This window comes from Oncorhynchus nerka, linkage group LG18, assembly GCF_034236695.1.
Source record: "Oncorhynchus nerka isolate Pitt River linkage group LG18, Oner_Uvic_2.0, whole genome shotgun sequence".
NCBI classification, from domain to species: domain Eukaryota; kingdom Metazoa; phylum Chordata; class Actinopteri; order Salmoniformes; family Salmonidae; genus Oncorhynchus; species Oncorhynchus nerka.
Window position 1 is genome coordinate 49389187 of NC_088413.1, and position 15134 is coordinate 49404320.

The window sequence follows — 15134 nt, forward strand, 5'->3', positions numbered from 1 at the left end:
TTAACAACCACATACAACATAACAACCGAAACGTACTACTATTGTAATACGAATGGAAAAAAAGACAAAGTTTTCATCAGATATGGACGTAACCTATTATTTTATTTTGTTCGATAAACAGTTTTAGCGACAAACACGGGAATAAGACCACAATATCACAACCATGAAATTTAAAGACGACATAAACAATCACTCCATATTTTTATGAGGCATTTGCTCAACACGGGTTACACGTTCGCAAAGTTAACCTATAATTACAATAGGTATATTGACATTTGACTAATTACAAAATGGATGTGACCAGGTGGTGACCACATACAGTACAATATGCACAACACAAGTTAAAAGGCATTCGTTCATTTTGTCCCCTTCTGAATCTGTTCTGGTGTTGAATAGTGAAATTCTCGAGTATTTTTTCTAAACCCATTCTTTGGTCTATAAAGTATAACATTGTGAAAATATTAGCCTATATATAAATGAATGTCAGTATAAAGTAGCCTACTACTTTGTTCATTATGGGAGAGGACAAAATAACAAACAGCCATTGGTTGGTATGGTTATTCTGCATTTTAAAAACACATTTATTTGAAAAGAAACAATTAAAATTAGTGTTGAATTGCTTTGCAACAATCATACTCCACCAGCGCACTCATGATACGTGATAATACTGCAAACATGGAGACTGGTGGTTCATGTGATGGTATTAGATCACAAGATTCTTAATATTAAAATTAGGCAAATCTGCAGACACTATTTAAATACACATTCTAAGGTAATGCCTCAGTCCAAAAACTACGTTCTCTTCGTTTTTTTTCCGTATCACATTGCACGTTGCTGACAGTGGAATAATAAACAACTCCCCGACACATTACATTATGTACAGAGAAATAAATGCAGAATATTAATAAAAAATACCTGGGCTTCAGTTCGGGCTGCTTTCATTTTGTTTTCTCTTTGTTTAATTTCGCTTTTCTTTATATATTTTACAATGTAAATGGGTGTAAAATGTTCACTTACAGTCTTTCTCCCGTGGGATGTTTTGTTAGTGTATAAGTGGATTTGAAGTTGACCCTTGATTATGATGTGTGAAGTAATCAGAAAGTCCTCCAGAAAGTCCAGAAGAGAAACTTGGTAGAGAAGACCTTAAGGACTCACAGGGAAGAGATGAGGGCGCCTGCGGGGAGGAGGAGGAGGAGGCAACCCTGGCCGCCATCGAAGCGCTGCTCTGGGAGGTCATTGATGGATGCGGGACATGGGGGAAAAAGTAACTTGTCTGTCCTGCAAGGAGGTTTATGGACGAACATGGGTTTAAAGAGTAAGTCCCGGAGCAGGGCACCGATAGACCACATGGCACAGAGGCCGCCAACGCCGCCGCCGTTAGGTGATGAGTGGCATAGGGAATGTCTCCATTCACAAGTCTGTCAACACTCAGGCCATTGGAAGAAGGGAAAGAATGGTTGTTCCCCAAACTGTTTTGAGTCAACATTGTACTGTAGGACATAGGATGACTAGGGTATGGCGATGATGTCCCATTGTAGCTCAACGCGCTGCTGGCCCTCGGATGGTGAAGCGAAAGAAACGGTGACATTGGCCAATATAGAGAGCCGGCTCTATCCATAAAGGTCAACCCGGTGGAAGTAAGGCGAGCGCCTCGCTTAAAAGCCAACTTTGCCCTGGATGTGGTCGATCTCCTACGAAGTTTGCCGGTTGTCCCACCGATAAACACATCGTCACTCGAGGGGTCAAGCATCCAGTAGTTCCCCTTACCCGGGTCATCATAGTGCCGCGGGACTTTAACAAAACATTTGTTTAGGCTGAGGTTATGCCTGATGGAATTCTGCCAACCCTGCTTGTTCTCCCGGTAATAGGGGAAATTCTTCATAATGAACTCGTAAATACCGTTCAGAGTTAGTCGTTTCTCCGGACTCTGCCGAATAGCCATCATAATTAAAGCATTATAGCTAAATGGTGGTTTCTCGTACTTGCCGTTTTTCTTTTCACCATCTTTCCCACCGCTCTCCCCCTCTTTGCTATCCTTCTTCTCTTCCTGTTTTTCCTTCTCGTCAGTGCAAGTCGTTTCATTGGACGAATTTTCGATTTTGGTGCAAATGTTCTCCGACTTTGGGTCCTGCACCAGGGTAGGTAAAGGGATCTTCTCCTCTTCCTCGTGGACGGTTCTGTGGTGGTTGTCACTTTGGACGGCTTCAGGCACCAGACTGTTTATACTGAACGATGATTTAGGAATCATTTTCACTTCTTTCCGTTCTCCCATATCCAACATCACACGCAAGGTAAAATGACAACAAGCAGCAGCACAGTTGTGTCTCAATCTCTTACGCCTGCAACTCTGCTAATAAAAAACAACTATTTCATGTTCTTTACGGCACATCGATAGGAGACAGATAGCTACAATTAATTATGGAGCCACAGACACTAAGATGTAAACAAAAAATGGTTGAACCTTTACAGTTGAGAGCCAACCACAGCACCATAAGTATTAACGCGTCCTCCCTCCTTCCAGCCAATCACAGAGCAGTTCTTAGCTGTTGCTGAAGTGCGCAAGGATACACATCCACCAATGCAACGCAGAATGGGCTCATCCCCATCAACAAAGGTTTTCTTTCTCGGACAAAAATCATACCAAGAAAATATACCACATATGGCTAACCTTAATCCATTTCACTGCTCTTGATATTTCCAGATTGCTGATTCAACATATCTCTGCGTCTTCAAAAGTTTGTGTACATTCCCATGGAAGTAAACACAAAAGGGACACATAAATGTAGCGACCGAGGAGAGGTACTACTTTATGTCTCAAGCATAAGTAGCCTACTATTAAAATGTTGATATTAGATTAGACGTTAAAGAATGGACATTAATTTGTGTTTTTTATATGGAGATCTCCACAGTAGCACAGTGGTCCTTATTAAATGTTCAGGTAGTATTTAAAGATACTTAATTAATAATTAATCATGTTTGTTTACGGTCCATCTTTTTAGAGCTCAAGTAAATTCAACCCTCGGCCCACGGCTACTTGGAGCCCAAGATCTCCATCGTGCGCTCGTGCGTAATGGTTTGGAGTTACCGTTTTGAGAAGTAATCCATATATTTTTTTCCAATAGGCTATGCCGCGTTGCAAACATCACAAACATATCATTATTAGTATAATTGTTAGGCTTACTTTAACTCGCCTACCAGTTGTAGTAGGCTTTCCTGCTAATAGTTGTATGCCTAGTATAGTAGCCTATAGGCCTAGTATTCATATTGGTGGTAGGCTACTACATAATACCTAGGCCTATAATGAGAATAATTATCACCATACTAGTAAATCACGATGACGGGTAACAAGGTAACAAGGGATGTTGCAATTTAGAGAGCAAGGGTGAGCCGTTATTACCAAAAACTGTTTAAACCTTTTTTTTTTACGAAGGGTTCTCAGTCATAGTGGGAATTTATCGATAGGGGAGAACTGTACTAGTATATTTAGCCTACAAATATGTGTCCCCAGTGGTCATAACGCTCCAAGAAACAAGCTTTGCACCTTCGAGTCAATTGTCATAACCCATCCTCCATTGTCTTCATCTGAAATATTACATTCAAACACAAATGTATTACTTTAGTCCATGTGCGTAACAGCCTTGCGAGAACGAGTAGCCTAAATGTTGAACATCATAGGTTTTCACATAGCTCAGCTCAGACCAGCTCCAGGTCAGGCCAGTTTATTATATTATAGCTGTCTATTTGTGTTGTTGTATTTGTGTGTTAAGGTAAACTCATATGGATATTTGTCAGGATGAGCGACACACACACGCACGCGCGCGCACACACACATACACACACACACACACACACACACACACGCACACACACACGCGCAGAGACAAATTCACCAAGCAGAGAGCGCACAAGCGCACAGGAGATAAATAACTGATGGGAAGGAGAGATACAAACAGAGAGCCTCGTGAATTCCCACAAGGTGACTTTTTTTGGCTCGACCTACTGTTGATGCACACTCATGTAAATATTAGTGGCATTTGTTAAAAATGTCAAGCCAACATCATGTGTTTTAAGAAATGTTAAAATAGTGATTACATATACGCATAGATATCCAAAAATAACACATAGTTGTATAACAGTCATAGTTCGTTTTCCTTTAACAACACAATGAAACAAAAAACAGCATGTTATTTAGCCTATTTTGGTCATTTCATTATGTTGTTATGATATACAATATGTCGTCTTGTGGTTAGTCACGGATGATTCAAGACAGTGCTATGACGAATGGCTACCATGGATACTTGTGGCTGCTATTATTACCACAATAATAATAACCACAACAATAGCCTAGGTAATAATAATAATAACAACAATAGTGATGCTAACGCACTTAATTTTTATCACATTTCTGGAGAGACATGTAATAGTTTGTCAATGGAGAAACACTGGCCAAAAACATGGGACAAAGCATGATGAGTATATTTGAGTAGGCCCATTTTTCCAAATATAATCGGTAAGTTAAATTTCAACAACACCCTTGGTAAGATATATATAATTGTCAAGTGCAAACGATTTATTTGGTCCTGGAATTTCATTTCCGGTTTGCAAAAAGACTGTGTAGGCCTACAAGCACTAGCAACGCTCATATCTCATCTATGCGCAATCTGATGGTTTGTCTTGCATTCTCATGGTGGTCATGAGTCCAACTATCCCAGAGATTAGCTGTTGTACAAAGAATGTGATACTCCTGAATAGCCTTATCGCATCACTTAAAAGGAATGGACTGGTTGTCAACGCTTTCTTTCAGCAAGTTAACAAACAAGGTCATGAGCGCCTGGTATTATCTCTGCATTTTGTATCCTCTATTTTGTTCTAGCAAATTAGTTTGCACTCCACCAATAAATGATTTAATAAATGTAACGAATAAATGCCATTTATATGAGTAGAAAACTACCAGTAGTAGCCTATACTTTAAATATATTTGAAATATAGGATGAAAGACAATTATAGTCATGTGCTGTGCCCATGGTGTGCAAGCACGTGCATCCGATTGCATCACAAATCAAAATTCTACACTTTACAAATTAGGTGCCGAATCGTTTGTGTACGTTTGAAGGCCATTTGTTTTAATAAACACAATCATAGGGTTTAGCACAGTTGGAGATGTTGCAGCTACTGATGACGACGTTTGGGAGTGCAACTGAAAGTGAATAATACAAGTCTGAATCATAAGATGTATAAATATAGCACCTTCTAACCTAGCATACTACAATAACCCATGCACAGGGCCGATGCACAGCAAATCTCTGTTGAGGATTAATAGCCAAGAGTAGGAAAGTAGCATTTCTTGCGACTAATGCATGATAAAACACTTTTATTACTCTCTGATTTACAATGGTTGCCTACACTGTAAATCCGGATAAGTTCTGGCTACACAAACATTTTGAGGAAACCGATTACCTAAAACAAATTCAGTTAAGAAACTTAAATAGCTGACGTGAGCAGTACTAGCTTCATATGAGTAATACAAATGCATTTTATTTGTAAGGGACTCTTACATTTCCCGCCCCCACTAAGCCACGCCTTCAATAATTTCCCGGTATACAGTGGCCTGAAAGTCATAGTTTACAAGCCACATCAGGCCTACACGTAGGCTTGCAAAATTCCACAAACTTTCCTAAAATATATATATATATTAATCTTCCAACCAGGATTTCTGGAAAACCTGGGAAATTTACCAGAAACTGTAGATCACATTCTGCTGGCATGCAAAGTGATGTGTAATTCCTATTGGAATCTAGCCAGTGTTGGGTAGTTCAACTGTTGGATAGCCTAAACCATTTAAACTGGAACACCCATTTCAGTAACAGGCGCAAAAATGAAATGACTGGATTAGTTTAGAATTGTTTTATCTTTGTGTAGTATAAAATTTTATCAATCAATCACTAAATGTACATACAAAAATACAGATATTAATAACAATTCCAGAAATGTTGTTGTTGTTATATCTTTAAAAAAATAATGTTGGTGTGACTTCTCATTTAGTTTTGAGTTTGTGATACTAACGTTTTAAGTAATAATTACTTTTCATTGACTTTGAGTACAACTTACAAGAAGTATTTAAGTTAAAACATGCCTTGGGGTTTACAGTGATATAGGCCTATCTTAAATAAAACGTTATTCTTATACTATAGAAACCGTATTTCCATAAGGGAACCTACATTAAACAAATGGTAGAATGATAACAATGGTTTAGAACAGGGATGGGCAACTGGCAGCGAACCTTTTTGTAGGCCAGAGGATCAATTTCCAAAAACGGAAATAAATAAAGAAATATGTATATATCACACACATATCATTTCGAAATTGCACCTTATATATTCTACTATTTCAACTCTCAACAGTAAGTTGAGACACCGACAGAGTTCCTAATATATATAATATGCTGAATGTACTGTATTAGGAACTCAGTTGGGGTCTGAATTTACTGTTGAGAGTTAGAATAGTAGAATACGCAAGGTACAATTTGGTTGTGCATCAGAAGTTTTTCTCTTGTTATGTCAGTCAGTAGCTAGGTTTCCATCCAATTGGCGGCAGATTTTCATGCAAATATTCAAAAATCTACATAAATAAAATATTTATACATCAGAGATGTTTCCATCAAATTGACTTGTTGCCGGTCAATGTCTTTGCGTGAAGACATAGTGCACATAAAAATAACTTTTGCTGTTCAGTTCCCATGTAGCAAAAAATAAATACATGCCATCGTATTTTCAACTCTACTGATGGTTTGTCACTAAGAATTTATCTTAATATAGCGAGTGTGCCCACTCTGGTATTGGCATATGTGCTCTAGCCACTGATTTAATCTGTAGCCTAATAGAGGGTATGCTTTCCCAAATGGTAGTGGGAGGACCACACAACATGTCATCGTGTGACTTCAAGTTTTACTTCAATATGATTGTTATTATATCAATATTTGCGCATAAAACAGTTGACACCACCCTTTCTTGCATAATTCCTTTTACCTACACAAAAAGATCCCACCTTATCTAGTATATTTAGTTTTGTCGATATTTGGAAAGTTTACCAAGAAGGTATAGCCTACACGATGAGATTATTATGGACAAAATAGCGAGATTATTTTTATTTGTCAAAAGGCAGCCAAGCATTTCTCATATAATTAATTTTACACTCATAAAGAGAACCTACCTTGTCTAGTGTATTTAGTATCTTTTTTTACATTTGAAAAGTTTACCGGCACAAATTTCCAATTTCCATCAGGTCTGTCGTGTCGTTTTTGAATCCTACATGTAGCCTACTTTACAGGCATAAAAAGGTTGCATGTAAACCTGGTGACTGACAGTCACTCAATTAGCCCATGTCCGCTAAGATTGGTAAATTAGTCTAGCGGCCAGCTATCTAAACTTGTAATCATCAACTAAATGTGGCTTAGGGCCCCCAAAAGTCTAGGGCCGGCCCTGACTGAGTGTGTGTTTTTTTGTGGCCCCCAAAGTTGCCCATCCTTGATTTAGAACACAACTACGGCCATAAAACTAGAATTATATCAATAATTCCAATCATGTTATGTTTCACGTATAAAAAAAGATTCAAACCTAAAACAAAACGCTTACAATTTCATCTCAGACTGACAACCATAATTTATTGAAAGTACTAGTTTAATCGTTATAATAAATTGAGTGTAGGCATGGATTTGTTTGAATACAATGACAGGGCTGCTCGACACATAGGCTACTGCAAAATATTTATAAACACGCCGTTGATGTAAACACATTATTATTCACTTTAGGGCACAAATAAATAGTGGCAAGCAGACATACCGCAAAACTCCGTTATAAAACTGATGGAAACTGGCGCACATCTGTGAGAGCAGAGAGCCCCCTAGCGGTAGAGGAGCGAATGGCTTTTGGTTTAAAAAGAAGGCGTATCCCGGAGAGGGAATCTTATTGTTTATTGGAGAAAGGAATGTTGATTAAATTGATTCAATGAAAATTCAATGTTTGATCGGGACTTTAAATAAAATTAACCTAAAACTATTGTCTGCATGTGTTTTAATGGAACATTAAAACAAGTTCACCCTGCAGTTTATAAGCAACTTAGAAGAATTTGCTAATTGAGGTATGAAGATAAAGTATCTGTACACCTGTTGTCACAGCAATCCGTCTATATTTATTTATAAACGTGATAAATAATAATGAATCATTATTCGATATTATTTGATCATACATTTGATTATCACATTGGTCTGGTTGTGGGTTCATTTTATGGACCTAACCTACCGGCAACCTTTACAATGCTGTTTGTCGTTTAGAGGTGCTGCTGTGTTACGGTATTGTGAATCTGTATGACTATATAACGGACAAGTCTACAGTATTTTGACTGTTGTGTTCTGTAGTAATGTGTGGATATTTGAACCATACTTCAAAAGGTGAATAGAGACTATTTGCCTTTCGTTTTCCCTAAATGTACACTCGGCTATTTTATGAACTTATTGGTTTACTCAAGGAGTGGGAGCACAATTTAACCAGGCTTAAATTGGGTATGTGTGTGAGGCATACATTTGTATCCTGCAATAAATCTTAAAGATGAGAAGTAACGGTAAATATAAAGCCAATTTTAATACATATCAGGGTTTTTTAATTTACTATCGTGTATAGGTCTATTGAATTAATTAGAAACAAAACACAAAATTGAGGATAAGAGATGTGTCCCTTTTACAATCTTGTCATTTTGGGAAATAGCCTATTATTTGGAGTTTTAAAATTAGTTTCTCAAGAATAATGTATTTCCGATTTATTTGACTGATTTTACTGGCCGAGAACAACATTGTTAAATCTTTGAGCTGTGTGGTGATTCATTAAATCAGCTGCAGCTGCTTTGGGAGACGCGTGATCCGAATAACAACTAGGGACTGGCTTCTGATCAAATAACCTATCGAATGAATACAATTCTATTGGCTTGGGGTTACCAACATAGTTTACAATTAAATATTTTTGCAAGCAAGCCGAATGATGCGATTTTGTAGAACAGGGAATACAGGCACATATATTCTGTGTTAATATTCAATAGAATTTGTAAGACTACATCTGGTGCTTTGACAAATAAACAATTTTCCACCCTGTAACCTGGTAGAGCATGACATTTGCTTATGAATGATTTCTAAAGAATCTCTGTATAGGCCTTCTTAAGCCTTAAATTGTTGAACATGTCAAATGTGTTATTATTACTATACAGTTGGGCTGTTTTTTCTTTCTTTTTCTTTTCGATTACAATTCAAACGCAAGGCTACCGTGTTCAAAACACGATGTCCTTTAATTAGGCCTACTGAAAAACCTCAAACTAATGTAAACGTAATAAATAAACCTACTATAAATACTAACCACCGCACAGAAATGATCCAGAAATAAACTACCAAAATAAATTATCTTGCCCATAACCTCTATATATTACAATCATTGTGTTTGAGGCAATAAAAGAGCCCACATATGAAATCCCTTTATGATTTTTATTCTACCCACACGTCTAGTCTAATGACACCAAATGAGTAATCAAACCCATGACCTGAAATATCATGGCACATTACCCAAATTGTTTAACAAGTTAAATGCAATAATCACAAATAGACAAAGCTCAAGATGTTAAATCAATGGCAACATCTCGAATTAACTTTTGAACTGCAAGGGATAAGACTGTCTTGTTGCTTTAATTGTCTCTGACGCCATCAAGCGGTAGCAAATGTTGCTGACTCATGAAGGCATATAGTCCGGAAGGCCTAGGATCGAAAATGCTGAAAGATCATACATTTGTGGCATGTACTTTGCTGACACTTATTGTAGGGTTGTATATTGTGGTCCAATTCTTTACGCATTTCTCAATTCCAGTGAAATTGAACATTTCCATCAAAGACATGTATTTTTACAGAATCCGCAAAACACACATAACCGTTTAATCAGATGATCAAAAGTGAAGGTATTTTGACTACTAGCCTACACAAAAAAAGCGTAATACATGTGGAATATTGGATGACAAAAATTGTCCCCTAATTTTATCTGAATGCAGGCTTTTATTATACTAACACATTCTCAATCTAAAATATGTCATTTAGTTGATTCTTAGTTGCAGTCTAAACCGAAAGTAATTAAAATACGAATGACATTTGCAAAATGTATAATGTAAAAGTTGTAAAAGAACACCCATCATAATCACAAGGTCATTAAGTTATGGCATGAAAATGAATTGCAAAAATGATACTAACTTTGAAAAATGTCCTCTCATTTCATTTGACTAAAATATTTAAAGAATACACTTCATATCATGTATTTCTTTCTCACTCAATATGCTGTTAAAAATATTTTCACATTTTCAAAACAAGATTGGCAGCCTATAATCCATACAATTAAATATCGGTGACATATTTACTTAAAATAGACATGTATAATTCTAATATCGGCAAATATGTCATTGACATAATGCATAATTAACGTGAAACTTCGTTTGAGCATGGTAAGGATGATCTATTTATACGTTTCTACACAAGAGATATTAGTTCAATTACCAAATGTGGTGATTCGAAAATGATTGTGGTTTGAAATGTGTAAAATGAAATAGGCCAAACTGAATGTAATTATTTCTATTGAATAAATAAATTCGCTTTTTATATAGGCACTGGCATAAAATCTCATGAGCATGCAGCCATCTTGAGTAGATCAACACAAGGAGAAAATGAACATACAAATGGTTGCTAACATATCATAAACCAATGCTAATGGTTAACAACAGAAAGATTGTGGCATTTGATTTGACCATTGTAAAGGTAACATTAAGATATAAATTGTTAAGATGACTCTATTCTAATAACACAGGAAATATCCCAAATCACTTTCCGAAGAGCTTCTTGAAGACACTCTTGTTCTTGGGTTTGTCTTTGGTCTCAGGGTCATTGAGGCTTTGTGGAGGTAGAGGAGGTTGGGCGGTGGAGGGATGCCTCCCCTGTAAGGAACTCAGGCTCTGAGTTATTACAGTCCCTGGAACAAGACCGCACATTATGTTATGAGGCATCAAAGTATTTCAGAGTACTTTATAAGGATTTATTAATATAATTACAATGTTAACATGCCAAAAAATGTAGTGAAGAATTTAATTTCTTTGTGTACCAAAATGGTTGTTTGTAACCATTGTGTTGGTTACGCAGTCTCACCTGGAATTTATTTCAGTTTCAAAATGGCTGTTTTTGTAATATTTCAAGTTGTGGGAAACTAATGCATGTGTAGTCTCACCTTCATCTTTGGTCCCCCCTCCTGTAGGGTAGCGGTGCTTGTTGTAATAGGTATGGGGGGGCTTTGGTGGTGGCCCTATATCGCTCTCAAAACTTTCATTGGAAACCACACTTTCTCTTGAGCCAACTCTAGAACCAAAACTTTCACTGGAGCCAACTCTAGAACCAACACTTTCACTGGAGCCAACTCTGAGAAACCCTTTGTTCTCAGAAGCATCATTGATGTTGACCTGTTTGGAGTACTGATGATCTACTGTGTCCTTTGAGGAGTTCCTGAAAGAAATGGGAATTGGCAAATGTTTCAAATATCAAGATACTATATTCACTCAATTTTATAATGAGAACTACACTCAAAAACACCAGGATTCAAATAAATTGTTTATTAGGCAAACTATTCAGGTAAAGGCACTGGTAAAAGATGTGTTATTCATTTATTAATAACAACATTTTAAGAAATTGACCTTCTGTTTGACAGTTGCCTTACCCAGAATCCTCAGAGTCAGAGGAGCTTCCAGACTTGGTGCAGTTCTGAAGTTCCTCTACCCATTTGAGCTGCTGCTCTCGGCTAAAGGCAGCGAACAGGTACTGACTTCCATCATCCAGACTAACGGACATACACAGACAGCAGAACAGACGGTCACATGCAATTACATTTTGTCAGAGGAGGTAGTCTTTGTATACTTTATCTACAAGTCCTCAAACTTCTAACATGGCATGTTTTATACAGTACTTAGAAATAGCTTGATTTTCCACTTTAAGCATGGATTCTCTTTCAGTAATGTTTAAGGCTCACGTTAGTTTGAAGGTATGGTCTTTTCTCCTATAGTATGGGTTTTCCTTACACACTGCTCCAACCATATTGATGGGGGGCCATAGGGAAGACCTCTGTAAAAGAAAAAGCAGTGACATACTGTACGTTCAAAAGTCATTATTCTCTCTAAAAGCACCTGTGAATTTAACTTTCAAATATTGTTCTGTAGACTTCATGAATAAGCAGTACCTCTGTAGCTGCGTCTCTGTCTTTGAAAAGATTGAGTGTCTCCCTCTCCAGTAATGCATAGACAGTATCCCAGTTCTCCAACCCCTGCAAACCAATACAGTTTCACAGTTTTACTGCTTTATCTTACTGTAAATCATGAATGATTTGATCATAAAAAAAAAAACACTGGAGATGACCTAGCATCAACAATTGTTTTAGGTCAGAATGTTTCGGTCCTCCACATTGAGAAAGTAAAACAGGGTCTTACTTTGTTTCCGCTTTGTTTCACCTTGATCTCCAACATCCCATCCATTCTGGCAGGCACTTGACCACTGACCTACACAGATGTAAACAACACAGTTCTCAAGATGGAAAACAGTAGACATAGTGTAAAACGTAAACAAACATGTGCTATCCACTCGGATTCAGAGTGTAGTTTGTTCATTAGTTAGTTAGTGATCTGATCTCACATCAGATGTTGAGTCTGAGAGCGTAGCCATCTTCTCTGGTAGGTCCTCTAGTTTCCTGTGGTGTAGCAGTAGAGGGGAAGGGGGCAGGTCTCTGGAGGGGGAGGGACATCTCCGGAGAGGGGAGGGAGTTTAGAGGGTGTGGTGGGTTCGTTATCTGGCTGCTCAGGATTTTCAGAGAGGACAGGTGCAGATACAGGTGAGGGTAGGGGAGATGCATGTGAGGCTGGCTCAGGTGAGGTTGGGGCCGACACAGGTGTTTCTGGGGCCAGCTCCTCATGCCTGGCTAACGTCTTTTTGAGGGAGAGCCTTGGCTTGGGGGCGATAGATGGTCTATCTGTGGGAGGCAACTCTTCTTCCTTCACTGACAATCTATGGGGTCTGTAGCAGGAGTGGCTACTGCTCTCTGTAGCGGGAGAGGATGGAGGGGATGGAGGAGGGTTGACTGGAGGGGCGAAGCGTGGGGATCTAGAGGGGGCCACAGAGGCAAGGTTCTGGGTGGTCAGGGCCCTAGGGGCGGGGCTGGGAGGGGGGCCGCTGGAGATGGAGGGAGATGAATCTGGATCAGGTGTTTTGCCGGTGCTGGTTCTGCGGACCCAGTCTGTGGGTTTTAGGGGTTTAGGGCCAGTGTATCGGGGGGTCAGACGGTCAGACGGTTTCCTCTTCAGGGAGGTCACCCTGGAAAGCTTCTTCCTGGAATTGTCTCCATCATCACCATGGAAGCTTTGTAATCTCTGCTCTCTCTAAAAAAATATAGAATAAAACTATGTGTGAGAGTAATCTACTGTATCCATGCCAAAGCCATCTTTTGGGTTGTCATTGTTCAGAGAAAACCAAAAGGAGTTTTATGGTTTAATGGAGTTAGCCAAAATTCAACAGCCATAACATCAGTTGTCAGGAAAGGTGAATATCGTCCTCTCATATTTCACTCACCTGTGTTTTCTTCTTCTGTAAGGTGCTAAACCTGTCACTCTGGGCTTGAATCATAGCCTCCAAGTCCTCCTGTTTCTTCATCAACTCCAGAACGTCTGACACAGAGTCCTGGGAAAGGAGACATCACTGAGCATCTTAACCAGACTTAACCAACTTTCACTTAGTGGGTCAAAAAGGAAATTATATAGAACTAAAACCAATGACCAGTATCATCAAAAATATGGAATTCAAGAAAATATTCACTATTTCATACTATTGTCAGAAAGCATGATGATTTATATAAGTGACAAGGTTCAAACCCTGGTCTCCTGCGCCACAATCCTATGTTAACACCTAGGCTTTTAATTGGGCTGTCCACCAGTTAAAAGACTCACCCCGTACTCCTCTACCCTCAGAGTAGCTTCGTAGGTACTGAGCCAGTGCTCTGCCTGCTCCAGCTCCCTCTGTAGATGTAGGATCTCCAGTTCCTCCTGGTACAACACCCTCCTCTCCTCCCAGACCTCCTGCACCCGCGTCTCCAGCTCCTGCAGCTCCAGAAGACGCTCCTCCAACTGCAATTTGGCAGCAATAGATAGCTTTATTCAATGTTCCTATAACAATATTTAACATTGTGGCACAAGACATATTAATAGAAACAAGGACAATAATGCTTAAAATAATGAAAAAAATTCAATAGCAAAAGAGAAACGTAACATTTACGTATCTTAGCATTACATTGATGTTTAGGTTTCTTTGACATTATGTCTTAATTGTTAAGTACTGTGTCATTACCTCTTGGCACATGAAGTTGCCTTCCTCCACGAGGTATCTGCCCTCATCTTTCACAGCCTGTGATTTGTTGAGCTGCTTGTCAATCTGAACATGGTACTCTTCGTGTCTTTTGATTAGCTGCTCCAGGTCAGCACCCTCCCCTCCTGACCCCTCCCCTCTCACCAGGGACAGGGTCTCTTTCAGCCATGCCCTGGGCAACACAGGGAAAAATAAAATAACCTCATGATTGAAAACGTAATCGCACTTAAATGTACTTTAAAATGATCAAATTAGATCCAGGTCACACCTCAATAATTATACGTTCATAAAGCATACATTACACATCTATAAGCACATCATAAATGTGACATTATAGAATTGGGTCTCATCTTGGGTCTTAGCTTATCAAACCTAATGACATGAAATCAAAAGAAGTAGACCTACATGAGTTCTGTCCACTCTGTGAGGTATCTCTGCATAGCCTCAGCCTGCCCCAGTCTCTTCCTGCGTTGGATGGCCTTGGCATGCAGACTAGCCCAGCTAGCCTCCACTTCCTGTAGTCTCTCACCCAGACTGGCCTGCACCTGGGGGTACTTCCTGGTTAGGCCCCGTCCCTCCTCTTTAGTCCGAGACACCTCTCCCTCGATGACCGCCAAGTCTCTCTGGAAACAAACAGTTATTTGATGGGTGAGTTAGTGTAACCGGCTGTTAG

General features: G+C 38.9%; 2 protein-coding genes across 2 annotated transcripts in view; both read right to left on the reverse strand.

The window, feature by feature from the left end:
• Positions 1 to 87: 87 nt before the first annotated feature.
• Positions 88 to 2447, reverse strand: foxg1a (forkhead box G1a). Its single transcript, XM_029688676.2, has one exon. It carries the CDS (start codon positions 2279 to 2281, stop codon positions 1043 to 1045), a length of 1239 nt encoding a protein of 412 aa, XP_029544536.1. The 5' UTR covers positions 2282 to 2447; the 3' UTR covers positions 88 to 1042.
• A 7062-nt stretch (positions 2448 to 9509) lies between these two features.
• The window catches only part of sptbn5 (spectrin, beta, non-erythrocytic 5), a 64564-nt gene continuing 58939 nt past the window's right edge, over positions 9510 to 15134 (reverse strand). The window contains 12 exon segments of the mRNA XM_029687779.2: positions 9510 to 11042; positions 11295 to 11566; positions 11778 to 11897; positions 12087 to 12178; positions 12294 to 12377; positions 12541 to 12609; positions 12743 to 12837; positions 12840 to 13482; positions 13673 to 13780; positions 14047 to 14223; positions 14444 to 14633; positions 14867 to 15084. Of these exon segments, the coding sequence (XP_029543639.2) occupies positions 10894 to 11042; positions 11295 to 11566; positions 11778 to 11897; positions 12087 to 12178; positions 12294 to 12377; positions 12541 to 12609; positions 12743 to 12837; positions 12840 to 13482; positions 13673 to 13780; positions 14047 to 14223; positions 14444 to 14633; positions 14867 to 15084 (2217 nt within the window). The 3' untranslated portion in view covers positions 9510 to 10893.